Source organism: Nelumbo lutea, chromosome 6, assembly GCF_056320005.1.
Source record: "Nelumbo lutea isolate HS-2025 chromosome 6, American lotus-T2T, whole genome shotgun sequence".
Classification (NCBI taxonomy): domain Eukaryota; kingdom Viridiplantae; phylum Streptophyta; class Magnoliopsida; order Proteales; family Nelumbonaceae; genus Nelumbo; species Nelumbo lutea.
The window spans coordinates 16,808,456-16,836,267 of NC_142689.1; the positions used below are offsets into that span (position 1 = coordinate 16,808,456).

General features: G+C 37.7%; 2 protein-coding genes across 5 annotated transcripts; one reads left to right on the forward strand and one right to left on the reverse strand.

Annotated features, from left to right (window-relative positions):
• Window positions 1-445: 445 nt before the first annotated feature.
• On the reverse strand, window positions 446-13,513 carry LOC148847616 (uncharacterized). 4 transcript variants are annotated; one of them, XM_088949754.1, is made up of 5 exons: window positions 13,186-13,480; window positions 13,012-13,062; window positions 8,782-8,861; window positions 8,477-8,645; window positions 446-814 (listed from the first exon to the last, which is right to left on the reverse strand). In XM_088949754.1, exons 3-5 carry the CDS (start codon window positions 8,839-8,841, stop codon window positions 618-620), a joined length of 426 nt encoding a protein of 141 aa, XP_088805880.1. In that variant the 5' UTR covers window positions 8,842-8,861; window positions 13,012-13,062; window positions 13,186-13,480; the 3' UTR covers window positions 446-617. The 4 variants fall into 4 exon arrangements, with proteins under 4 accessions (XP_088805880.1, XP_088805883.1, XP_088805882.1 ...); XM_088949757.1 differs by having other exon boundaries at window positions 13,012-13,055; window positions 13,186-13,328; XM_088949756.1 differs by having other exon boundaries at window positions 13,012-13,103; window positions 13,186-13,326.
• An 8,520-nt stretch (window positions 13,514-22,033) lies between these two features.
• On the forward strand, window positions 22,034-27,482 carry LOC148847617 (protein DETOXIFICATION 20-like). Its single transcript, XM_088951276.1, has 9 exons — window positions 22,034-22,265; window positions 22,318-22,387; window positions 24,339-24,824; window positions 25,423-25,509; window positions 25,608-25,664; window positions 25,849-26,087; window positions 26,192-26,310; window positions 26,423-26,509; window positions 27,405-27,482. Exons 1-9 carry the CDS (start codon window positions 22,034-22,036, stop codon window positions 27,480-27,482), a joined length of 1,455 nt encoding a protein of 484 aa, XP_088807402.1.
• Window positions 27,483-27,812: the final 330 nt, after the last annotated feature.

The window sequence follows — 27,812 nt, forward strand, 5'->3', positions numbered from 1 at the left end:
ATGCCATAACTTCTAATACTTTCTTCCCTAAATGTGTTTGGGTACCACGGTGGTGTGTCCATTGTGTTTATGCATTGAAAATTGGAGAAAAATACATTACAGGCATGAATTGCAATGCAACATCCAGCATTGTTTGTTGTGTTTTATTACACATAAGTGCTAGAAGACGCCACATAGGTGAAACAAAAACACAACAATGGAAACATTAAATGATGTTTCCTCTAAAAGTGAGTTACGCGTAACTTGAGATAAGAAAAGAGCAAAACGTTTGTACTTCATGAACCTACCAAACAAGATGCAAGTATAATCGCCTATGTGGCACTAATGTGTTGCTAAAACAGAATCACAACTGAACACAACATCACGGTACCAAACATCGCCTAAGAGTCTGCTCTAGTAGTGTAGCATTGTGCCAATTCACAAAGTCGATGGACAAATAGAAAGATTGGATGAGGGTTTTAAAACCCTTGAATTACTATGCTATTGACCAATTCACAAAATTAACACGAGCAAAAAGATTAAACAAACCAATAAAAAACAGTTTATATCATGCCATCATTATTAAAACATGAATAAACAGAGATTGACTATCCATATGGTAGTCACTACATAAAGGCTTATCGCCCCAGCAATGCAACACGGTCCTTCTGAATTGCCTGGGAGAGGTTGAGGTCAAAAAGCTCACACCGAATTGGCATTTCCATCTCATAGAAGGGATTTTTCAACACATAATCTGTGTAGAGTTCATAGATGATTTTTAAGAGGTCATCCATGTGCTGTGTTCCAGGTTCACAAACCACAAAGAATTTCGTTCCTGCAATAAGAAACAGTACGGAGATTACCATAAAATATATCTCATAAGTTTAAAGGTGGGGTTTCCCTTTCACAAATTTGTCAACAATGAAAGCATGTGATTACAGAATCAAATTCTACAGAAATGGACGACTTTTAAAATACAGTTATTGATTCCCCATAACCAAAATAGTCAGAAGAACCAATTTAAAAGCCACCAATTGATGATCACAGTATACTTTTATCATATATACCAATACAATCATTAAAAATAATACCTAGCCAAACATTATAGTACAAGGGTACCACATTCAGACCATAGATTTGCAGCTTTTTAAACCACTTAGTTGACTCGTATCAGCAATGAATACAAACTTTCTCCCAATTACTAGATGTGAATGAAATATAACTCACTAAATAATAGAAATGAGAATGAAAAAAACAGCAATGGATAGGGAAAAACATCAGCTGGGTTTGGTCAACTAGTTAGTTGATATTTAGTCGTCCCAAGGAACCACATCATCATGAGTATCGGTTGACTAGTTAGTGAAATAGTTGGAATGAGTAATTGAGTATGATGAGGGCAGATTTGGCCCTCCAGTGGAATTGTGACACATGGCACCTCATGCCAACTAAATGTGGCCTCTTGACAGCTCGCCATAAGCAGCTCGCCACCATAGGCAGCTCGCCATAAGCAGCTCGCCACCATAGGCAGCTCGCCATAAGCAGCTCGCCACCATAGGCATCTTGCCATAGGCAGCTCGCCATAGGCAACTCGCCATAAGCAGCTCGCCATAGGCAACTCACCATAAGCAGCTTGCCACAGGCAGCTCACCATAAGCAGCTTGCCACAGGCAGCTCGCCATAGGCAGCTCGCCACAGGCAGTTCACCCTCATAGCCTGGCAACTTAGACAACTCAGCATTGCATAGGCAGCTCGCCACTTGTAGGGTAGCTCGGTACAGGAGTAGTTTGACGTATCGCAGGAAGATCTCCTGCCTGACGACCTGGCCTAGACATCGACCCGCCGACTGACATGGGCGCTGACCTGACGACCTAGTCCAGACACTGACCCGCCGACCTGACAACCTGGCCTAGACACCGACCCGCCGACTAACGCAGGCGCCGCCCTGACAACCTGGCCCAGGCGCCGACCTGGCCGCCTGATACAAACGCCAGCCTGACGACCTCGAGGAGTTCACCATTGTACCCCGGTTCTGATGGGATGTGACGAGTCTTACTGTTTGGAGGCTTTTCACCCACCTAACCCGCGAGGACTCCGGTATATAAAGACCTCACCCCCCAAAGGGGAGGAGGATGGGGAAAAAATGGAGGTAATCCCTGCTCTCTAGCTCTCTCGTTTCTCCAATATCATCTTCAAAGCTCTCTACAATCAGAGTGCTAACTTAAGCGTCGGAGAGCCCCCGCCGGGAAAATATCCCCGGGTCCTCTGATTTAGTTCTCGCAGATCCCTCTGCTCCCGCCACCTACAAAGAGGAGGAAAAGATGGAGTTCTCGCAAGTCCCTCAGCTCCCACTGCCTACAAAGGAAAGAAGACCACCTCACGCAAAGGGTAGCCGGGTTGCGCTGCACCAGGGAGCTCTACCATTCTCTAAGTCACAGGCTGCCTAGTAGGGAGTTCGCCACCAAGTAACTCTCCACCAGGTAGTTCGCCACCAAGTAGCTCATCACCAAGGCACGTCACCACCAAGTCAAATAACGAGGTACTTAGCCAAAAAAATTTTACATCACAAAACATTGGTACGTGGCCAGAAACGGTTACATCAATTGGCATCGTCTGTGGGAACACGCTACAAAAAGCTAAGTTCTCATCTTACAAAAGCTAAGTCCTCTTCTCCTAGAAAGCTAAATCCTCACTTTTTTAGAAATCGAAGCTATCGCTTTATAGTTTACACCTTTTATGAACTCAAAGAATATGTAGGGAGCTAACAGACTAAGTAGCTCTACCAACCTTACTTTCAATTCAGATAATGCCTCATCAGTCCTCTCTACAAGGTCCCCCCTACAAAGATGAGCTCTTTGTGGCTTCCGCGGGAGTTGGCGGCCAACCGACTACATAGGCGTCCTTACCAGTCGAGCCTTCCAAGGCTCCCGTGTGAGCTGGCAACCTAAAGTTGGTAGTGCTGCCCCCGAAGGTCGAGCTCCTAGTAGCTTCTTGTAGGGTGACCGGCATTACGAAGCTGATGCAGCACAATCATAGCTCGACACCTCACAGGCAAAGCCTACGGGCCACATTACTACTTAAGACCCGGTCGCCTCTCCGGCACGGGCAAAGTCAATAAAGAGTAGACTACGAGTCACTCCCAAAGCCTACAGGCCACATTACTGCTTAAGACCCAGTCGGCTCTCCGGCACGGGCAAAGTCAAAAAAGAGTAGACTACGAGTCACTCCCAAAGCCTACGGGCCACATTACTGCTTAAGACCCAATCGCCTCTCCGACACGGGCAAAGTCAAAAAAGAGTAGACTACGAGTCACTCCCAAAGCCTACGGGCCACATTACTACTTAAGACCCGGTCGCCTCTCCGGCACGGGCAAAAGTCAAAGAAGAGTAGACTACGAGTCACTCCCAAAGCCTACGGGCCAACTAGGAATTGGATCAGCACTTACTAGCTCGTCTACTTACGGGCCAAAAGAAATCTACTCCCTTCGCTGAGTTACTCTCAGCTCGGGAGTGGGGTGGCAATTGATGAGGGCAGATTTGGCCCTCCAGTGGAATTGTGACACATGGCACCTCATGCCAACTAAGTGTGGCCTCTTGACAGCTCGCCACAGGCAGCTCACCATAAGCAACTCGCATAAGCAGTTCCCCACAGGCAGCTCGCCATAGGCAGCTCGCCGCGGGCAGCTCCCCATAGGCAGCTCGCCATAAGCAGCTTGCCACAGGCAACTCGCCACAGGCAACTCACCCTCATAGCCTGGCAACTTAGACACATGGCACCTCATGCCAACTAAGTGTGGCCTCTTGACAGCTCGCCACAGGCAGCTCACCATAAGCAACTCGCATAAGCAGTTCCCCACAGGCAACTCGCCATAAGCAGCTTGCCACAGGCAGCTTGCCATAGGCAGCTTGCCATAGGTAGCTTGCCACAGGCAGCTCGCCGCGGGCAGCTCCCCATAGGCAGCTCGCCATAAGCAGCTTGCCACAGGCAACTCACCCTCATAGCCTGGGAACTTAGACAACTCGGCATTGCATAGGCAGCTCGCCACTTGTAGGGTAGCTCGGTACAGGAGTAGTTTGACATATCGCAAGAAGATCTCCTGCCAGACGACCTGACCTAGACACCAACCCGCCAACTGACACGGGCGCTGACCTGACGACCTGGCCCAAACACTGACTCGCCGACCTGACAACCTGGCCCAGACACCGACCCGCCGACTGACGCAGGCGCCGTCCTAACAACCTAGCCCAGGCGTCGACCTAGCCGCCTGATACAAACGCCAGCCTGACGACCTCGAGGAATTCATCACTGTACCCCGGTTCTTACGGGATGTGACGAGTCTTACTGTTTGGAGGCTTTTCACCCACCTAACCCGCGAGGACTCCGGTATATAAAGACCTCACCCCCCAAAGGGGAGGAGGATGGGAAAAAAATGGAGGTAATCCCTGCTCTCTAGCTCTCTCGTTTCTCCAATATCATCTTCAAAGCTCTCTACAATCAGAGTGCTAACTTAAGCGTCGGAGAGCCCCCACCGGGAAAATACCCCCGGGTCCTCTGATTCAGTTCTTGCAGGTCCCTCTGCTCCCGCCGCTTACAAAGAGGAGGAAAAGATGGAGTTCTCGCAGGTCCCTCAGCTTCCACTGCCTACAAAGGAAAGAAGACCACCTCATGCAAAGGGCAGTCAGGTTGCGCTGCACCAGGGAGCTCCACCATTCTCTAAGTCACAGGCCGCCTAGTAGGGAGTTCGCCACCAGGTAACTCTCCACCAGGCAGTTTGCCACTAGGCAGTTTGCCACCAGGCAGTTCGCCACCAAGCAGTTCGCCACCAGGGAGCTCGCCACCAAGCAGTTCTCCACCAAGCAGTTCGCCACCAAGCAATTCGCCACCAAGTAGCTCATCACCAAGGCACATCCCCACCGGGTCAAATAGCGAGGTACTTAGCCAAAAAATTTTTACATTACAAAACATTGGTACGTGGCCAGAAATGGCTACATCAGAGTATGACCCTCAGTTGATGCTTTGATAACATTGAATAGCACAGTGAAATCATTTTGGGCATGGTACAATCAGTTGGTAATTATCAAAGTCGAACGATAATACAACAACCGATTAGCATTGTTGCATGAGTCTTCTGAATGGATGTTGGACACACCTTGGGCTCTTAACACCCTGTGGATTCTTGACACTTCTAGGTGACATTTTTCTTTATCCCATTGCTAAATGGACAGCTAATATACACATTGAATGCCATCTTTTTCTACAAAATATTAAGAGACAAAGATAGTCATTTAAATATGTTTTCTATGGGTTTAGTGTTAAATTCAACAAAATGGAGTACTTATTACACATTTTTTATCAGTGAGTATTTCTGCTGATTAGAAATCTTCTATATATAGCAGTTAAACTAGAAAGAAGAAGAACCGTTTACTGTATTAGAGAAGTAAATACAGGTTAAGAGAAGAAAGAGAGAGAGAGAGAGAGAGAGAGAGAGAGAGAGAGAGAGAGAAGAAGAGTGAAGAGAGGAGAAAAGAAAAAAGGGGTTCGGTGGTGAATGATCTGCCACCCCATACACTTATTTATTTATAGCTTTAGGTTCCTTACAAGAATAGGAAATAAACAAAAATTATAAACAATAAGGCCAGCTGACCCAACTTAAAAGAAATTAGAAACTTCTAATAAAAGAAATTAGAAACTACTAATAAAAGAAATTAGAAACAACTAGGTGTGGGTATGAAACCACACACACTAGAGCTTGAGTGTGGGTATGGAACCCCACCCTCGTGGCTAGCCAACTATTTCTTCAGTTAAAATTAATTTCTAGAACAATTTTGAAATGGTCTTTCCTTCCTGGTCAAAAAATAACCTTCCCATCTATTGCTTCAATCTTTCTATGCTCCAGAGGTGATTTTAGTGAAGAGTTAATCACCTGGACAATGATGATGACATTATGACGATGATGAGCAACAGAGGAATTATAGTAATGTGGAGTTTGGATTGACAAGGGAAGATAAAGATTTTGTAATGAAGTCTCCTATTGGTGAAGATGATTTCAATTACAACCAGAAAGGCACAACATGGCTCCCATAAGGATGGGATGAAGACGAACTTTTCTAAACATAATAATAGTGCATTTGGTAACTAATGACAGTGAAGCTTAATGCTGGTAATGAGGATAACGTTTCAGAGAATGTGTTAGAATTCGGAATGTTTGATGAGGGTAGTTTTAGTTCTGTGGTTGACATTGTGGTAAAGAATCCAAAAAGAGAGTAAGAAATAATGATTTTCAAGATGACTGGTTTAAATCTTATATATGTCAGGCAAATAAGATGGTGTTTGGCATCAAAATGTTTATTAGCATAGCCATTTTGCCTTAATTAGGACATGCATTGAAGTAGTAACAAATGATATAAAGCATTCTTAATTAAAAAATGGACATGGCACTGAACAGAACAGAATGGTGAAACAGGATTGATGTAGCTGACCCCATATAGTTGGAACAAGGCATGGATGATGATGGTTTTGCCTTAATTGGTGATGCAACGCCATAAACATTTTGTTAATATTTCCAGTAGAAACATCTTTGGCAAAGAAAATGCTGACATTAAGAGAAGACGACATTGTGTTTGGATTTGTATATTTTAGAAATTATGGTGCAATTGTGAGGTGAAAACTGACAACTAATAAGGAGCTATGGTGGTTCACTTTTTAATGCATCATGTTAGAGGGAACTATCAAAAAATGCACCATGTTAGAGGAGGAATCAAAGCAAAGCTGTTGGTTCCTGAATGGGCCCCAAGCACATCCTAAGTTGTAAAAAATGGCAATTTGACATTTTTTTTTGATAAATAATGGCAATTTGACATTTGCCCAAGCACAACACTTTAAGGTGGCTGTTCTGTTTATTAACATGGGCAAAACCAGCATTAGCAAGTAAGATTTTTTGCCTCTTTCATCTAAACTACTGATGCGGCAACTTCATACAATGACACCATAATGTCATTTGATGTCGGAAATGTAATGCAAGCCAAACAAAGGGTGGCACAAGCAGCTAACTGCAGAGAAGTAGTGTTCATGAGGTAATGGAAAATATGTGAACATATTTTTGGAGACTTGTTATGCCAAAGTTAGCAGATTGGATATCCAATTTATCCAATGGAAGATGCCAAATTCTAGATATGGTTGAATAGATATTTGGGGAGGAAGCTTAGAATAATAGGAGGATGGATGGCATGTCTTAAGATAATATCATCAAGCAACACTTCTTGCATTGAAGGCATCTTTTGATTAAAAAAAAAAAAAAAAAAAAGCTTGTTATCAAGATTGTTTCTTTTAGAGCATAGGAGAATCCAACTCTCCCTTTAGATTTATATGGTGGAAGGTGGAAGCAATAATTTCAATGTAAAATAATGTTTTGGAAGGTGGCTAGACAATTGCTTTATATTCAAGACGATTGGGAAGGGAGATTCTCTTAGAGCAGAAGTAATGGCAATGCTGGAAGGCATATAAAGGGCAAGGACAATGAACATTAGTGAACTAATTGTTGAGGGAGATTCAAAATTGGCTGTCAACTGGATACAAAATGAGGAGATGGAGATATGGATCTACGACAATGAAAGGAAGAAAATCAGGTGGCTAATTAGAGACATGGAAGTAAATTACAGTTGGGTTAAGCTGGGTGCTAACTCTGTAGCAGATGCTCTAGCTAAACAAAGGGGAGAGAAACTTTGTTCTGGCATAGTTGTAAGGGAGAGAAAATACCATGGGAAGAGATAAAAGGTTTTATCTCTCATTGTCTTTGTTCTGTACCTATATTCACTGTACTTCTAATTGCTCTCACTAATAAAAAACATTTGTGGTTATTGATATTGAAAAAAAAAAAAAACTGTTGCTTGTGAATTGTTGAAACCCCTGCCACCAACCTAGCTTGATTAGCATGGACAACTGTTTAGTCTATGTCAACTTGGTTTTGGTTCACAACAACTGTTTTAGCACGTGCATAAGACTTTTACTATACGTACTAGGCTGGAGTCACTGGACTCCATTATTACACAAACCAGAAACTAACACATTATAGAGCATGTTGCCCAAAACTACAAATTGCATTTGGTTTCTAGTACTGTGTTATTATCAAGCCTCATGAGAAAAAATGCAACAAATATCTTAATTGAAATGCAATACTGAACAAGTCTAAACCATAAAGTCCATCTCAGTTTTTTATATTGATTAGTAATAAGCATTTACCAAGAAAAAAAACTGTAACAAGCCACATACACAAGAACTTAGCCAATGCATTAATGTCTGTACAAAGAAGAGATCAATAATACAGTATATCCATTTCGAATTCTCATATTGAGTTATGATCAAATCTCACATGTGAGAATTATCCAAATATACAAATTAAAATATTGTGTTGAGCAAGCCGCAGTAACAGAATTTATCAAGATAATGAAACTGTAAATTACTCAACAATGAACATGCCTAAGCAAATACTATTTGGAATTACCAGTAAGTGACTGGAAGCAATGAAGATCAAATGTGTCAGCTTCGAGGAGTTCAATCCCAGAACAACCCATAGTGGGCGACAATTGTTGAGAGATCGCATGCATTGAATGCCATAAACTTGCCAACCGCAGGCTATCATTTGTATCCATTCGCCCTGCTGATCCGTAATCCTAAAATGTAAAAACCATATTAGAACACAGAATTACTTACCAAAAATATATAAGAACAAGGGAATTCTTTCAAAATGTTCCAAAAGTGCAATCCATAAATAAATAACTTATGAATCAATAAAGGAAAGAAGAATACCTTGTAGAAGATTAATCCCCCAGATTTGTTGATGATAAAGAGGCTGTATATTGCGGCCATTAAGAAGACTCTAGAATAACCTAAACATTGAAAATATAGAGGTCTCATGACTGAGAATATACAATAAAAGATGGAAACATATACAACCTTATTCAATCATGGATTAACACATTCATAGATGCAAGTTTGAGGGTGAAAGCTAATTGTAGATTGATTCCTGAGGTATGCAAAAAAGTAGGACTCCAATGAACTGTATCAACGGTTTAGAACCCCAGACTGTAACTCATTTGGATCTTGAATTTCAATCCAATGATCGTTCTCGCTTGTTTGGGCACAGTAATATGTTTGCCACATGGCAACTTTTGGTCATTACTATGCCATGTCATCTTATAAAACGTCAGGTTTGTATTGTGGGGTCGGACAACATATCAATTTATCAAAATGGAATGAAATCAGGTATCCTGCAAAATTTTCTCAACAATCAAACATTGGAAAACAAATATTCTCAGATAACTGGTCTCAGCAACCAAACACAAGATGGCATAATGAGAAAACAAAATTTCCTTTTGCATCCCATTCTTTCTCTGAAACCAAACAGACCATTTGGTCATTTTCAAGGAAACCAGGTTAGATAGATGATTCACAGGGCAAATGAAGACTTGAATTCTCTACAGTGTCATTACTATAATCATAGGTAAGCCTTTTAGTACCCCATAAATGCTGATAGAAGGCCACAAACAAAACACCCATTTAACCTTTAAGACCATAGACAAGGCTTTTACTTTGCTTGGAATACCTCTCCTTGCTCGTAGACTTCTTCCCTCATTTGAACATGCCATTTGAGCTTTACCAAAAAACAAATAGAACATGTGATTTGAGGATGAGCACTGATACCAAATATTAGTACTGGGCATGTAGGTATTCAGCCTTTTAAACCATTTAATCAATTTAATCTTTTTTATGGTGACAAGGCAACACCCACATACAAAACAACAGAAGAAAACTGCTAGGAAGCAGAATTAAAATAAGCCATCCAATTTACAAAGTTGAAAGTTGAAACCCCAAGACACCTCCCAATTTGTCCCCTAAATCCTCTCTAGAAATTTGCTTAAATTCTGGAGATACCAGAACCCGGTCTGCAACCAAGTTGCTAACAGCTGCCACAATCTTGTCCAGATTTTAACATTCGTCTTCAAAAATTCTTCTATTCCTTTCCTTCCATATATTCCAGCAGATTGCGAGTGGGATACACCTCCAATAGCAACCTTGCTTTCTTGCTTCCTCTTAACTTCGGTCATGAAGACAAAATTTCTGCAGCAGATTCTGTCTGAAAGTTTGGTAACACAAAGTCACAAACAAAGTAGTGAAGATTTCCCACAAAAACCCAGCAACCTTACATGAGAGGAATAGATATCCAACAGTTTCCTCCTGTTCTTTGCATAGGAAGCACATGTTAGCCATGCTAAAACCCCTGGATTTCAGATGATCCACAGTCAATATGTTGTCCATTGCCATGAGCCAAGCAAACACTTCAACCCTTGGAGGGACTGGATTTCCCCAAACACCATCTATCTGATTTGGATCTGAATCATCACTGAGAATAGCTATGTAACAGGATTTAACAGAGAACTTCCCATTTGAGCACTCTTTCCACCAAAGTTCATCCCTTGTCTGAGTTGATTTCTTCACTTCCTCTAGTTTCTCCAATAGATATATGCATTCCTCCACTTCTCTGTCCAGTAAAGGCCTTCTAAACTTTGGACACCATATCAGATGATCCCCCCCTCCTCTCGTAACATTGATTTATAGGAACTTCAGCCTCAGTCAGCAATTCTCCGAATCACTGTTTATGACAGTATAACATAACACCTAACAAAGATGGAATGTTATTAACGACAAGTTTCACGCAATCCTTGACTTTTAGACAAAATTAGGTTTGATTTTGTCTTGTTTTGAAAAAAATTCGTTTAATAAAATATTAAAAGGGGCAGTAATTGAGCTGGTGATTGTGGTTCAGAAGATTAAGAATGCCATTTTTTTTTCTGTATCTATTTGGAGGAATAAGCCTCCGGAGTTGTGTTAAACTTTAATTTTTGTTTATATAAAGGTTTATTTGCTCAGAGAAATGCAATTTTTGAATTTTTTTTTCTCTGATCAGAGGAGACTTGTGAAAACATATCCTTTTTTTTGTTCAACAAAAAACATATCCAACCTTATCTTAAACGTGCCATTTCATGGGTCTGTGGGAAAAAGACTAAGAAAATTAAAAATTGATCCAGATAGTGTGGAAAGAGGGAAAATATCTTCTGCTCTAGGCTGCCCCTGAATAGTTCAGATAGGACTTCATTTGAAGTTTGGTTGGTTTACATGGGAAAACAGACAGGTCCGTGACTAGACGGGAAACAGTAAACTTAGACCAGAAATACAAGGACAGAGACATTTTATAAGAACATAGAAAACGTAGAAAGAGAGCCTTATTCCCATTAGCATATAGAATGGATAATAATAAGTTACACATGTTGAAATATAGGGATGTAGGGGTCCCAGCCTTTTCTTTCAAACCAAACACGAAGTGGCTGAGATTGCAAAAGACATAGGGGCTGAGTTTAAGTGGGTCAGAAGGACTCTCTAGCTAAACAGGGTGTAACAAGGAAACAGTTGTTTTGGGCTGGTTTGTAATGGGGTTTTGAGCATAAGGAATAAATTTCTTATGATCACGTTATATTAATTACCTTTTTAATCCATTAATATAAAACTTTTTTCTGATAAAAAAACAGCCTTAATGAGAGCTTCCCACATTGGATCAAAAGTCAAAAACCCAGTGCAAAAATATAAAACAGGGGTAACTAGGTATGCCTACATAAAGCTAATGGCTAATGGGCCTTCCTTGTTCCATTCAAGGCTACTTAGCACTTACTATACAAAGGTACAGTTAGGTAGCCATCTGCCCTTCACCAAATTAAATTGAAGCCCCACCCCACACTCTCTATTAAACGGATCAAGCACAGTCCCAGTAATTTTTTTATGGTGAAAATGAAAAGAAAGCAACATACAATCACCAATAAGGTGCAGAGAATACACCAACAAAACACCAGCCTCAAAGAACAGACACCTGCATACGTGACACCCACTCCCCTTTCAACAACAAAAAAAATCACTACATTGGACAAACAACACGCTAACACAATCTTCCCCAAAATCAAGCTTCGCGGCCCCACCCCCTACTCAACTTCAACTTCACTCCTCCCCTCAGAAAACTCCTCCTGCCCACCCTCCTCGTTCCAAACTTCCCCTCCTTCAGCAACAAATTTCTTCAATTTTTCTTCCCTTTTGCTCCTCTTGAACTTTTCAAAAGCTCTCCTAACAAGAGCCTCTCCTCCTAAGAAAAATAATCCTAGGGATTTGCCAACCTTAACATCCCTATCTACCAATTTCTCAATCTCCGTAATTTATTGTAGTCCAAACTGGCAAACACTGTAAAAAACCTGATCATAACAGACCCAACGGCTTATATCAATAACTACCACTGTCTTAGTATATGAAGTTTTGTCGTTTTGGTTTCCCTAACCAAAACTGACCGAAAGTGGATTTTTTTTTTTTGAAGCTTCTGAAAGTGAAAAGATTGAATGAACTACCTTTATAATGATAGAAATGTTCCAAGAAATAACGAAATTAAGTGAAAAGCAATAGCGATAAATTGGAATAAATCCAATACAATAAAACAATTTATGAGGCAAAATGCAGACAAGTGGAGAAAATCAGCTCAATAGTTAAATATCACAAAGCATCTGAAAATTAAAAACAAAAAGAGGGTTTTGAGATCCGGATATCAAGACTGAAGCTCGAAATCCAACTCCCAGATTCGACTTTTGAGTGGTGTAAATACCAAAAAGTATCATTTCCAGCCATAAATTCATAGACAAAACAATTTATGCAATAAAATAATTTCCAGGAAAAGCGTGTAATTTTCATTAGATGATTTAGCATCTCTACGTGCTACGTTTGAGCTACATCAGGGGAAAAAAAGATCGAGGAGAAGAAGATGAACAGACACATAGGTCTTAATGAAAGAAACTATAGCTCATTCTCTAACTTATATGGCTTGTAAGTATAAAAGAGATCAATGTGTGGATATATGTTTACAAGGTGTGGATTTGCAAACTATTTTCAGTATTATCAATGAATTATTTCGACTATTTTTTTAAATGAAAAATAAATAAATAAACGAACCTGACAATGGGAAACCTTGCACATTCCCTTTAAAAGCTTGGAATCTACAAACTTCATCGAGATGGAGAGAGGGTTTCACATTTTTAATGGATCTTGAAATGCGACAAGAGAATCAAACAAAACCAATGCCTTTTACGAACAAACTATATAACGAGAATCAAAGAGAAAAGATACCTGAAAAGGAGAAGAACTGAAGAAGCCTTTGCCGCCTCTTCCTCTGCGATACTCAAGGTCTCTCTCGCGCTCGCTCTTCCGTGTCTTCTGTCTTTCTTTCTCTCTGCTTCTCTTTCTCCAGCTATTTCTGCTCACAACCACAAATTATTCCAACATGTTCCAACATGATTTGTATCCATACATCGCGGCCATGATGGCCTGATGGATCCCAATTTTTTATGAGATGTGGGGTTTAGAGTCCGGAGAGCAACTCACACCGACTTCACAGCATGTTTTGGCCGCACAGAGGCCGCACAGAGTGATTATTTGACTTATTGGATGTATAAGTATTTAAAAATAAAAATAAGTGATTACCCTAATAATAAAGCTTTTAAAAAAATGATTCGAAAACGAACCGTTTTAGCTACCAATTTTTGGGTCAGCGGTTTCGACCTTCTAGGTTGAATGGTTCAGACAGTTTTGCATTAGGGCAAACTAGCAAGTAGTTATATATACTTATATATGAGAAAAAAGAAATAGAGAAGAGAGTTTTGTCGGCTTAGATAGAAGAAAAGAAGGAAAGAAAGAAAGAAGGAGAAAGGAAAAAAAAAAAAAAAGGAAAAAGGGGGAAAAAAAATGAAGGAAGAAAGAGGGAAAGAGGGAAGAAGAAGGAAGAGGAGAATCATTTGATGTTCACCGGCGACGGCGATGATGAGATGGCAACGACGTACTAGCGTGGATGACATATCTGAGATACAAGTTCTTGGATCTCAGATCTGAGATTGATTTTTCATTTTTTTTTTTCTGAGATTTGAGAAAAATCTGCAACTTCTTCTTCTTCTTCTTCTTCTTTTCTCTATGGATATTAGATCTCAGACTCAGAGAGTCAGAGTTTCTCCTCTCTTTGTAATTTCTTAAACCACGAACTGTTGTCCGGGTCAAACGAATTGATGGTTCAACCACCTGGATCAACGGTTTTTTACCCAAGAACAGATCAGGGGTGAAATAGAAACCGGTTGCTTGAACGGTTTCTGGGCCGAACAGTCCGACTGTTCGGTTCAATGACGATTCAAAACATTGCTAGTAATCAATAAGCGCTTACGGTGTTTGGTGAAAAATCACTTATTTCAAATGAGTTGGGATCTCCTTGTAACAAAAATTGTCCTAACATTGTTTCAATATCATAGGTAATCTCATGAGTTAGGATCCATTCCTCACAAAACTATCATTACATCATCTTCACAGCCTTTTGCAGCCTTGCATTAGTAACATCTCCATACTTGTATCTTTTATTCAGAGGATTTGTAGCAAGGGCTTGTGTGTTAAGACGGTTTTATAATGATCAAATCTGATTTCCTCCTCCTTTGTTGGGAGGGGCCCATTTCTTTTCTTTTTTTTTTTTTTTTTTTCTAGTAGAAATAGATTTTGGCAAAGGGCTAATTCGAACCTGAATCTCCCTCCACAAGGAAGGGGCCCATTTCATATAAAAACTCACTAGCAGAGGGTCCCCTGCTTCGCAAGGGTTGGAATTGCAACATTGCTATTTGCTTTATTAAAAAAAAAATAATGGTTTTTTAATAAAAAACTTGCAATTATAAGTACCCAAGTCTTGAAAATCACATAAAAACTTAAAAGAGATCATCATGTGTTCATTTTTTATTGTTTCAGCAAAGCATCTCATATAAAAGAATTAATACGATCATACAGTGATAGTTATGAGTTCTACTTCATAGTTGTCCTTTATTTCACATCGAGAACTCCCAGTTGACCTGGAGAGTAGGACCGTTTGGCCTGAGAACCGTCTAGACAACTGATTTTGCCTCTTTCATAGTTGTCCTTTGTACTTAGATAGGAAAAATAAAAGAAAGCGAGTTTGAACTTACCAACCAAGAGGCCACTGTTTTTGCCTCTTTCATGCATATTTAGGTTCAATTTGGAAGGAATACAAATACAAATATGTAGAGTGCAAAACCTTGTATTTTGTATGTATTTGTGCTGTACATATTTGCATTTGTACTTCTCCCAAACTGAACCTTAGGGGAAAATGGCGCAAACACCCAACTAGAGAAGATTGACCAAAATGGGGAAAAAATAGGGGGATTTCATATACCTAGAGCATGAAAGCCCTTCTGATTGCAAGTTCACTGTCGCCATTGCTAGTTCATGTAGAATGGTTTCTAATTTGCTATTGTCTCCTCTAAGTAGAGGGGCAAATGATAGAATTTTCAAAATGTTTTGAGGATAGTTTTGTCCCACAAAAACACTTATTCACTAAAAGCTTGAAATAAGATGGCCTAAGTTTGCTAAATTTTTAAGCACTTAATTTGGGTTTTGTGTTTTTTGCCAAGCATGAATAAATATTTATTTTCCACTTATTATAGTCCCACCACTTATTTTAAGTACTTATTTGAATAAGTGCTTAAAATAAGTGATATCAAATAGGGAATTAGTTTTTTTTATAGGAGAATGTTTGTTCTTTGCATTGAAGTTTGACATCTAAATGAATCTGGAATTGTAATATTTACTTTTTTAGAGGTGTATTAGAGTTGGTGAACTTTTCTTGATTATAAAGTCTGAATGTAAGGAATGTTGATCTGAAATCTGAATGTTGAGTTTTAAAATTGACATTTGACCATTTTAACACTAGAAATGAGATAGTTAATTATATAATTAACTAAGTAACTAATAATTTATAAAATGTAATTATTTGTAATTGTTCTTATAATTAATTAAAATAATTAGTTATGAATTAATTACATAGTTATTAATCAAGTAACAGATTTAATTATTAGTAATAATTAATAATGATTTTTAGTAACCAATAATTAAAATAATAACTAATTATTTTTAAATAATTAATATCATTAATTAAAATCATTGTTACTAGTTAATAATTATGTATTAATTAATTAATTAATTAATCAAAATCATCAATTATTAAATAATTGAACAAATACTAAAATAATCATTACAAATAATAGCATAATTAAATATGTAAAAGGAGTTACCTTTTGGGGGTATTTTCGAAAAAGAAAAGTGAACATTATTGATATTAAACATGATGTGATGCACATTAAGGCAGAAGATAAAATGAGAACCAAGCACTCTTAATGCCTTTAACATTAAGAGATAAGAGATAAGAGACATATATTAAGAGCAAACCAGCAGGGCTCTAGTCAATTGATACAAAATTTATAAACAAGTAGAGGTAGAATTAATCGATTTCCTAAAACTTAGAGATAATTTCAAAAAAAAATAAAAGAAACTATGGATATCGCATGTTTGAACCCTAGAATTTTGATGACTTGTCAGAAAAATAAACAAAAAATTTAACTACAAAATAACAAACCCCAAAATCCCAACAACCGCTAGTTGCACCAATTGAACGGTGGCTCGGTTGGTGCTTAAGTTTGGATAGTCCTAGCGATGAAGTTTTGAGTCCTGCTATTGGCTCCCACCACTATAGGTTCTACAAGAGTTATCATATTATTATTGAAAAAGGTAGTGTAATATGCCAAGTAAAAAAAAAAGGGGTTTTTATTGTTCATTCCACCCTTACAAATGAGTTTACATCTCCGCCCCACAAACACCCTATAGTACATTTTCGCCGTATATTGAGAATATCTCACAATGATAGTAGCAGTTTTAATGATGTCATCATCAGGAGATGTTCCCAATACATATGGGGATGTGCTTGTGGGGCGACTTCTTATGAAGCAGAGATATGATCTCCTTACAAATCTTACCCCACCATACAGATGAAATAAATCCTAACCATGGATCGATACCAAATCCACGGTCAAACCCCATATAGCCTTGGGCTATATCTGTAACATCATGGCCATCGATGTTTCACCATAGCGTCATTTCATCCAATTCAAAGTGGGGCCACATCAATACATGAAGGGCCGTGATCCACGATTCTAAAAATTCGATGACTTGTCAGAAAAACAAATCCCAAAATCCCGACAACCTCCTGTTGCACCAATTAAATGGTGGCTCGGTTGGTATTTCACAAAATCCAAACCTATGCCAACGGCAGTAGCTAGCTGATATTTTACGTTTACTGCCATTCAAGCTGACCGGTTGTTATTTTTTCATGGTCATCATCGATACGATTTCTACGACCCAACTGTTCCAACCGGTTTGTGGACAAGGGAAAATGAAATGCTAGTTACGTGGTGCAGTAGGGCTCACTTTTATATTATCCGTTTCCCATTGTTAATCGAAGATACCAAGCAGCCAGTCGGCACCTTGCAATGATACTTGTTATATATCTCTCCAACTTTAAACTTTTTAATTTGTATTCAAAACCCACCTTAAATTTTCAAATTTTGACACTTTGCCCCCACCTCCTTAATGGTCTTGATCATGGTTTTGAAAATCAAATTGGACCAGATGGTCAAACTGGTTGACCTGAGAATCGATTAAGTAATTGGTTTTGTTTTATCCTAAAACTGCTATTAGGCCAAAAACTGTTGATTTGGTCAGTGCCTCTGACCCAGGTGATTGAACCATTAATTCGTCGACCTAGATAATAGTTTTGATTATTTTTTATTTTATTTATTTTTCAAATCAGAATGAACCATCCATTTGGACCAGATGATCGGACTATTCGACTTGAGAATCAGTTGACTAGAACAGTTCCGTGTCTGGTCCGGTTTTTATACCCTTGGTCATGATAGTAAAGGTAAAATTTTTAAAATATCTATTTGAAATAAGGATTAAAATATTGATATAATTTGCTGTGTATTTTCAAAGCTTTGAAATTAGCACATCTACATTCAAAGCTTTAAAACTTTAGGTTGCTTTATTTCATCCTTCTAATGCATATAAAATAAAAAGCTTTAAAAAATTGAAGTATAAATCATATCAATACACACCAACACCCAAATTTTGATATTTTGATTATGAAAAAAAAATCAAAATAACAAAGGTAGGCATAATAAAGCATAAAACATGGCATCTCTTCTTGTAGTCTGTAATTTAAGTAAAATATTAATAATAAATAATTATAGCTCGGGGTCTAACGATCATTAGCCCCAAAGTGTAGTGTGGCAGTCTGTAATTTAAGCAAAATATTAATAATAAATAATTATAGTTTCTGTTATCCCCAGTCCTCACAACCGTGGTGATAGGATGTGAAAGCAGTAAGACTCTCCAAAGTGAACAAGTCCTTCCGAAGCACAAGCTAAGTGAGTCAATCTCTCTCTCTCTCATTTTTATTATTATTATTTTTTAAGTCTGTTTCTCTGTTTTGAACAGAAGAACCACAGTAAATTTCTCTCTCCCATTTTTATTTATTTTTAAGTCTGTTTCTCTGTTTCGAACAGAAGAATCACACTGATAAATAGGAAATAGGTTGTGATGTTGTTACTCTGAAGGAGGAGGAAGCAAGGTTATTCAACCAAGGACTCCATGAACTTGATGGAACTCCATTGTATCCTTCTTACCCAAAAACACAAAGATTTGTGCTTTAGGCTGGCATTTATTAATGGAAATAACTTAAATATAGGATTTAGTAAGAGAAAATGAGTGTTAATACCTTAAATATAAGATTTAATGAGAGAGGATTAAATGAGATGAAAAGTAATAATTGAATTTACATTTTCAACATTTACAATTAGACATGAATTAAGTAGACAAATATGGACATTTTAGTAGCAATTAAAGTTGTAATAAAATGACTTTTATACTATTTTTTAGATAAAGAAATAAAGGATAATTTTAGTCCAAAAAGCTTCCACTATACATCCATATAGTATAGATTTAATTAGTTTTCATCTTTTACTTGTTTAGATTTTTACTAGTTATTAAAAAAAAAGGAAACAGTCCTATCTATGATGGATGATGAGAATCGGATTGACTAAAGACTAGGTAGTGGGATGGACAACCTACCATGAGTGAACACGGCAGTGTTTTGTACACTTAAGGTGTGGGTCTCATATGGGCACCATGTGTACAAATATCACTAGTGAAGCCTCAAATAATGAGGATGGATGAATATCATTGTTGGTTTCTATATCCATACAAATGCAACACCCACCAAAAATTTTTGCTGCCATTGCTTATTTTTGAAGGTAGAAGCAGATGAAAAAGAGTATCTCAACATGGGTATTTTATAATTTTTTTCTTATCTTAACATCAGGTTTTCATGGATTTGAACTTTTTAGTGTAAATTTCTACAAGTTTAAATACTTAATTATCACAGTTAATTAAAAGTTTAGGCCTTCAAGTGTTATTACCACTGTTTTCAAAACCGTACTGGACCGGACGGTAGGACTGGAAAAGCTGGAAACCAATCACTTGATTGGTTCTGTTTTCCTCCAAAACTGTTGATTTTGATCAGCAAACCGTTGAATCGGTCAGTTAACCGTTCGAATCATTTGAACCATTTTGACCATTTTTCCAATTTTTAAATTTTTTGTCAGAATGGACCAGCCATTTGGGTCGAACGATTGGACCATTCAAACCGATAATCGGACCCCTGACCGGTTCATTTTTAAAAACCATGATTATTACCCCAAAGTACATGATATCTATATATAATTTACCCCAAAGTCAAAATGAAAAAAAAAAAAGTGTAAAATATGAGAAACAAGGCCTATAAACCCAACCCGGTCTACTAGACTACCTCCCGAGCTAAGGTTGACCGATTCACTAGGATTGGACCTTTTCCCAAAATCCAAAGCTTGAGGTACAGGCCTTAGGGCTGGGTCTGGTTTGGCCTTAAACCAGGCCTAACCCACTAAAGTAACATCCTTATCACATTGCTGTTGGGAACATTTATGGGCGTGATATGTCAACCCATTCAGAAGAACCAAACTCGTGATAACGTGTCACATTCAAAAATGTTCCCAACAGCCAAAGGCCCAAAATTCTTCCCCATACTACTACATGGTGATGTACTTGGGTTCATCATGATCCTAAGGATTTGTTTAGCATAATTGGAGATTTTGTTGGCAGTAGGAACGGCAACGGGGCAGGGTGGGGTTTTACATATCCCATCCCAACCCCGAATACATGTACCTTGTCCCTTGCCCCGGCAGGGCTGTAAATCCCATCCCCATCTCCCTCCCCGCAGGGAACAGGGATCTCAGAATTTGCCCCATTCCATCCCAACCATTGCTAGCATAGATACCATTTGCATTCTCACATCTTAATACCATTAAATCAAAGTTCATTTAAATTTAGAAAAATTATATCAATAAATTTTTAAAATTAATTGATAAAAAATTTAAATTTATAGACAAATAATTCACCTAAAAGAAACCATTTGCTTTTTGCAAAATTAAAAATCTTAATTACATTATTTTAAAATCCATTAAATAATAAAAATTTAAATTTCAGAGACAGGTAATTCACCTAAAAACATTGCTTGGATTTGACTCGAACCACACTAGACTCCAGAGGCCCCAAACTTGCAAAACAATTGGGAATGTCATAAAGTTCTTTCTAGCTTTTGCCTTTTGGCTTCTGCTTCAAATTCTCTCAATATATTATATATTAATAATTATATTATATTATATTATATATGAAAAATAATTACAAAATATATAATTAAGATTTAAATGGGTAAAGACATAAAGTATTGAAACTTTTTTGATAGGTTTCCGTCATAAAGGATAGAAACTTGACCAAGTTATTTTTTTTTTAATTCTTCTAAAAGTGTCAATATCTTAATGTTTTAATTTTTAAAGGGTATGCCAGTGTATATATCAAGGTGGGTTCCGGGTGGGCATCAGGGTGGGGTGGATAAATACAGCACCCGTTCCATCCTTTTTTATTGTTTTTTATTTTTAATTATTTAAACAAAGATAATGAAATAATGGATAATTTTTGTCTAATGGAACAAAAACGTTTGGATGAAAGGCACATTAGCTGGGACATGTGTTACATAGCTATTACATGTTCACTCATTGTGCTTATCTAACGTGCCTACTACATCCAGCCCCGTGAGGTGGGGCCTGATGGGGGTGGATCAGATTGTCATCTCTAAATTAACCAGATCAAATAGGCACAAAATAAGTAAGCACGTTAAATGGGCACTTGGTAAGTATTTTGACAATTGTCAAAAGTGGGTTTTAATCTTTTTCAAGGGTAGGGTGAGGGTATTTTCAAGTGCTCATTGAACGTGCTTACAACTTCATGCCTACCTCATCTGAACCCATCTCTAAGTGGCAACGTATAGGGGTGTAAACAGATCAAATTCGAATAAGATCAAGCAATATCCGAATTCGAATCTGATTAAAAAATTTGATATCTCACGGATATCAAAAATTAATATTCGAATTTGAATCCGAGTAAATATTCGAATATTTGATTTGATTTGAATTTGACTAATTAATTATTTTAAATAATTAATAAATATATAAAATAAATATTATATATATAAAGTATATAAATAATTAATATAATTTAATTATTATATATATAAATTATATAAAACATTTAAAAACTTTATATAAAAATTAAATAAAATCGATTGAATTCGGATATTTATCGAATCGAATCAAGTCATATTCGAATTCGAATCCGATTAGCTATTCGGTGTAAATAGAATATCCGAATTCGATCAATTAACTATTCAAATTATTCGAATTCGATTTGATTATATCGAATCTCAAATTCGAAATCAGATTTCCGAATACTGTTGACACCCCTAATCATACTCTAATCTGTTAACCTTTTGGGCCGGCCCAAAAGAATTGGTAAGGGCCAACCCATTAAGGTCTCTCATGATAATGAAATTCCTTATTATTGCTAACTAATGTTGTAAAATTTAAATCGCACATTCTTGAACTTTCCCTTTTAATTTGCTTATTTCTTCATGTCTCAGGTGCATAACTAAGAATAGTCACAGAGAAATATGGAGAGCAGGACTGAAGATAGGCTTCTTGGAACAGAGAAGGATGATACAGCAGGGGAGTTGAGAGAAAGGATTTGGGCAGAAAAAAAGAAGCTTTGGAGGGTTGCATTTCCTTCTATAATCTCAAGAGTAGCAGCATTTGGATTCCTTATTGCAACACAATCATTTATGGGTCATATTGGGGAAACTGAATTGGCTTCGTATGCACTAGTTCTAAACATCCTTGTACGATATATATATATATATATATATATATATATATATATATATATATATATGTTTGGTTCTGTTTTCCTTGCAGTTGGGAAAGGCAAGTGCTCTTGAAACTTTATGTGGGCAAGCATTTGGAGCTAAACAATACTGTTAGACAGTTTTGTATGCCTTTAGCGTCAATCCAAATTGATGTACTTTTGACATTTAGTGTAAATAAATAAAGTGCATGTTTGATTCATATTGTTTGGTATAATTATGTGTAAGACCCTAAAACTTGACACTTATAGAGACTTGTGTTAGTTTTAAATGTTCATAGCCATTGGATAAGTCTAAGGAGATTTATCCTGTCAAGGCTGATGATACTGGTGTGCCACCAAGTATTCGGATGGTTTGTCTCGGCCACCAGGGTAAGACCCAAGGCACATGCACTATGGGATTACTTGAATCTTTGAACCGGACCAGATTTACAGTATTGCCTTAGACCTTGGAGACAGATGGGCAAAATTGGAAAGTTACACCTGACCGTTAGACTCGATTATGACACTTCACTAGGTGTCGGATCGGGCTGTATTTGATATGTCAATCAGTAAGATCCTTAGCGGGGGTCAAAACCTGGGCATGTTGGGGCAGTCTGAGAATTCATCTGAGTGAGTGATCATAGTGATAGGATCAGCCCCTTTGTCGGACAATGGTAATGATCGGGAATGCACTATCTCTGATGGAAATCAAACTGCCGATAGTTGATTTCAATCGTTGGAATTTTGTTTTGCAATATATATATATATATATATACGATTTCAAAAAATTTGCAAATGGTTTTAATTCCCGGGATCCATGTGAGTAGAGAGTGCGACACTGTTCCTTGCAGCTGAGGGAGACGTCCTCTCTTGTCGGGCAGTGCTTGATCATTAAGGGCTGAGAGGTTAAGTGTAAGACCATTTAGGATAATACTTGATGGGCTAATCTTGCACCTGCCCACAGTCCTTGGGTTTTTATAAGATGGCTTGGCCTAGGGACCACTTAATGTAAGCGTTGGGCCCATAGGGTCCATGTGATGGGCTCAGGGGTTCACTGAGCTTTTCAGTGAATATGACTGGGCATTGTAATAAAGGTTGGGCCAAACCCATGTGGCTGGTGTGTAGATCAATGCTTGGGTTTCACGCCATACAAAGAAGCCCAACTGGGCAGTAGATTGGAAACTAGTTAAACACTGAACACTTAATGGGCCAAAAGCCCATTACGAGCTGGTCTGATATGATCACCCATTTATGGGGCGAATATGAGATTAATGTTAGTAAAATGATTGGGCCTTTAATCTTATCCACTCTGGGAGACCAAATTCAAATCAGATTTGAATCTGGTAACCTCCAGATAAGATCAGGAGTAAACTAACTTAATCTGCAAATAGGATCAAGATAATTTCCTATCCAAATACTAATTTGGATTGGGATAACTCCTAATTAGGAGATTTTCTTAATCAATAGGAATGAAGGATAAACCCTAAGAGAAATACATCAGATTTCAAATCAGGGTTTTTTGAGTAAGCAAGAAAGTATCCTGCGAATTGAGATTAGATCTCATACAGACTCTAGAGAGAAGAGAAGCAATCTAGCCATCTTCATTCCAGGAGTTCTCCTCCAGCTGCCGCCATTCCCTCTTGCAAGATTTGATCTTTGCAACAATAGGAAGTAAAGAAATCAGTTCTTGACATCAGTCTTGCAAGAAAGATTAAAAAGGTTCGGTGTTTAGAATTTCCAGAGGGTTCTTGCGAAGGATCCATTGTGTAGGATGCACCCTACTGGTTCCGTTCCATCCACAACTGTGCCATCTTCAGCAGGAGCAGATCTTGGTGTCTTCTTTGGGCATGAACACCAATTTTGGGAGATACTGTTTCTCCGGATCAGGTATAATCCTCCCTTTTCCCTTTTGGTTCAGATCTGGTTCGATTATGGTTCAAGTAGAATATTTGAATATTGTATTCTAAATTTAGGGAATATGATTCCCAATTGGGAGAATGTAGGAAAATTTTTGAAATTCGCCCACCCATTCCGCAACCATCATGGCGTCCATTAGATTGATTCTACCATTTTTTTAAATACCACATGATGGGCATCTATTTACCGCGATCATGGGTTGTTCTGTTTGTCACTTCACTCATTTTGTACCCTTTCTTCATATTTAGTGGTCCCATTTTCGGACTTCTTGGCCAAGAGGAATTATCAAGAGTTGCAGGAAAAATTGCTTTATGGTTTCTTCCTTTTATCTACTATTTTGCCTTTACCATGACAATGCAAATGTTCTTGCAAGCCCAACTCAAAAACATGAGCATTGGATGGTTATCTGGTGCATCATTTATACTTCACTTGATCTTGTCCTGGCTTTTTGTGTACAAATTGAACTTGGAAATACCTGGTGCTATGGGTGCAATGATAATCTCTACTTGGTCCATGGTCACAAGAGAATTGTTCTATGTTTTCGGCAGTTGGTGCCCTCAGACATGGAGGGGATTCTCCAAAAGTGCATTCTCTGAACTTTGGCCTGTGGTGAAGGTCTCTCTTTCATCTGGTGTGATGCTCTGGTAAATTTTCTTTTCCCTCATTTTCCTTTCTTCTGATTTGTATGCTATTCTTTCTTGCATCTCTTTAATTAGAATTGTTTGAATGTGGCTGTTTTGCTTCATCAGAAATGTTTTATTTATTTCCATGGGTTCTTGTCTTCTTGATAGGGTGTGTGATTGGGTCTCATGACATGATAGAATGCATCCGAAATTCTCAATGGGGTTTGGGTAATTGTTTTGGACATAAAATTTAAAACAAGGTTTTGACTTTTGGGTCATCCTTGTTGTTTGGACATAAGATTTAAATCACTCAAATGGATTTTTCCACAGATATCTTGATCTAAGGTTGCTTTTAGGTGTCAAATTTGAGGGATTTAAACATTTAGGGGCTGTTGGGGGTATAAATATAATTAGTGCCCACTTGCATGAATGGTTAAGCCTTTGGCTGCTCATACTTCAGAGGATATAATATCCTCAACTCAACTTTCAAAAATCATCTCATAATAGACATGAATCTCACCACTGTTTGTTTTCATTGAATTTCCTATTAACTTGTTAATTAAAACAGTGATAATTTTGTACATGTTATTTTACTGACTTTTATATCATAATTTTCTAGCTTAGAATTATGGTACAATGCAGTTCTAGTCTTATTGGCGGGCCACATGAAAAATGCTACAGTTTCTATATCTGCTTTCTCAATTTGGTAAGTTTTACTATTTGGGTCTCTCTTTTCCTCACATTGTTATTTTCATCTACAACATTTTGACCAAGTTCATTCCTTTAAATTATTTGAACTTGTAGCCTCAACATCACTACATGGGAGTTTATGGTATCACTTGGATTCTTGTCTTCAGCTAGGTATTGATCCACTTCTCTCTCTCAGTCTCTCAGTCTATCTCAGTCTCTCAATCAAAATCTTCCCACTTATAAAAGACAATCACATTTAATTTCGATTTTCAATCAGTGACTTTCTTTTATATATATATATATATATATATATATATATATATATTTATTTATTTATTTATTTATTAACACACAGTGTGCGAGTAGCAAATGAATTGGGAAGGGGAGATGCAAAAGCTGCAATATTCTCAATTAAAGTCAATCTATGCACATCATTGTGTATTGGGTTGTTTTTCTGGGTTCTGGCTTTGGTCTTTGGTCACGTCATATCTTATGCATTTTCGTCTAGCACAGAGGTTGCCAAAGCTGTGTCAAGTCTTTCCGTCCTACTGGCTTTCTCTATCTTGCTCAATAGTATTCAACCAGTACTCTCAGGCAAGTGGTTTAATTTTTTTCTGTTAATGTTGATACAAATTAATAAGCAAATGGTTTAACTATGTATGTGCTTTATATGTTTCATAAACTATATATGTGAACAGGAGTGGCTATAGGTGCTGGTTGGCAAGCTATAGTGGCATATGTCAATCTTAGTTGCTACTATATTGTAGGAGTTCCTGTTGGGATTATTCTTGGATATGTTGCTGGGCTCCAAGTTAGGGTAAGAAATTAAACCACTTGTCTACTTTTAGATTTGTAGTGACAAAAAAAAAAAAAAATCCAACCCATTCTACCAAGAACTTATCTGGTTAATTGTTTTATTAATTTCTCAGGGTATCTGGATTGGAATGATCTGTGGAGTTGCATTACAAACTCTTGTGCTTATATTTATTACTTGGAAAACTAATTGGAATGATCAGGTAAGAAGATACATCTTATTAAGACTTGTAAATGAGATGGATAACAAGATGTTGGTCTCCTTTTTTAGGAGTCCTTTCAATTTTCAAACGCAGTTATGGAATATAAAACATAGAATGGAGAGCATGTAAATATTGAAAAGATATATATGGCCGGATTTTATATTTTAAAATCAGTCTTAGGCTGCATTTGGCATTCCTTATTTTAAGGACTTATCTCCTTTCTGCAGTTAAAATGCCTCTATGAACACTGAGTTTTTAACTGCAAAAAGGAGATAAGTCCTTAAAATAAGGAATGCCAAATGCACGCAGCCTTAGTTTGTTTTTTTGCTTGCAGTGCAAATGCATGGGAGTATAAATGGGCTGATTGCAAATTCTGATTTACTTTTGCTTCAAATTTGATTTTGTCTTGTTTGTTTGTGATGAGTAAAATAGGAAGTAAAGTAATGTGATCCCCACCTTATATGATAAGTAAGGGAGGTAGGAGGAAGGTTATTTACTTGGCAATAAGGTAGGAAGCAAAATCATGTGATCCCCATTTTATATGAGAGAGAATTGAAGTAGGAAGAAAGTAATGCAAATTTTGCATCTGTTTTTGAGTTACAAAATTTGCATTGCCAATGAGTGCAGATTTGATAGAAAGTACAATTTTTATATCAGGCACGAGTGCAAATCATAATTACAAACAAATGGATTTCAAACTGAATCGAGTGCAAAGTTTGTATTTGGTTCAGTTATGCACTGAAAACAAACAGATCCTTAGGTGTTAAATCATTTTTTAAACCTGAATACTTGGTAGGCCCAGATTGGAGTTTTGTTTTCATTTCCATGTTACATTGGTTTCATCACTTATAACTTTTTTAAGTTTCTAATATATAAACTTTGTTTTCTCATATAGGTTAAAAAGGCACATGAACGCCTTAACCGATGGTTGTTAGAACCTTCTGAGGAGTCCAATGAGAATACGAGCCCCTGATCAATTACCTGATTAATGACAGAAATAAACTGGTGCAACTAAAAGTGAGCTTCAATCTCATTCCAGCCAAAAGTTAAGTTTAATTAATAGTTTATTAGCAAGTTTGTAAAGATCCAGAGAGTTGTTCTGAACAACTCGCTACAAGTCTTTCAGATAAAGGAACGGAGGAAAGTATTAATGGATTGCTCCTCAACAAAGGTTATCCTCCTTACCACCCACAATGGCATTTTTGTTCTTGTCCAAGATCCAACTATTGAGCTGTTGGTGGAATTGGTAACAATGATCTTGAATTCTTTCTTAATCTTTTGTTCAATTAAACAAACATTTTAT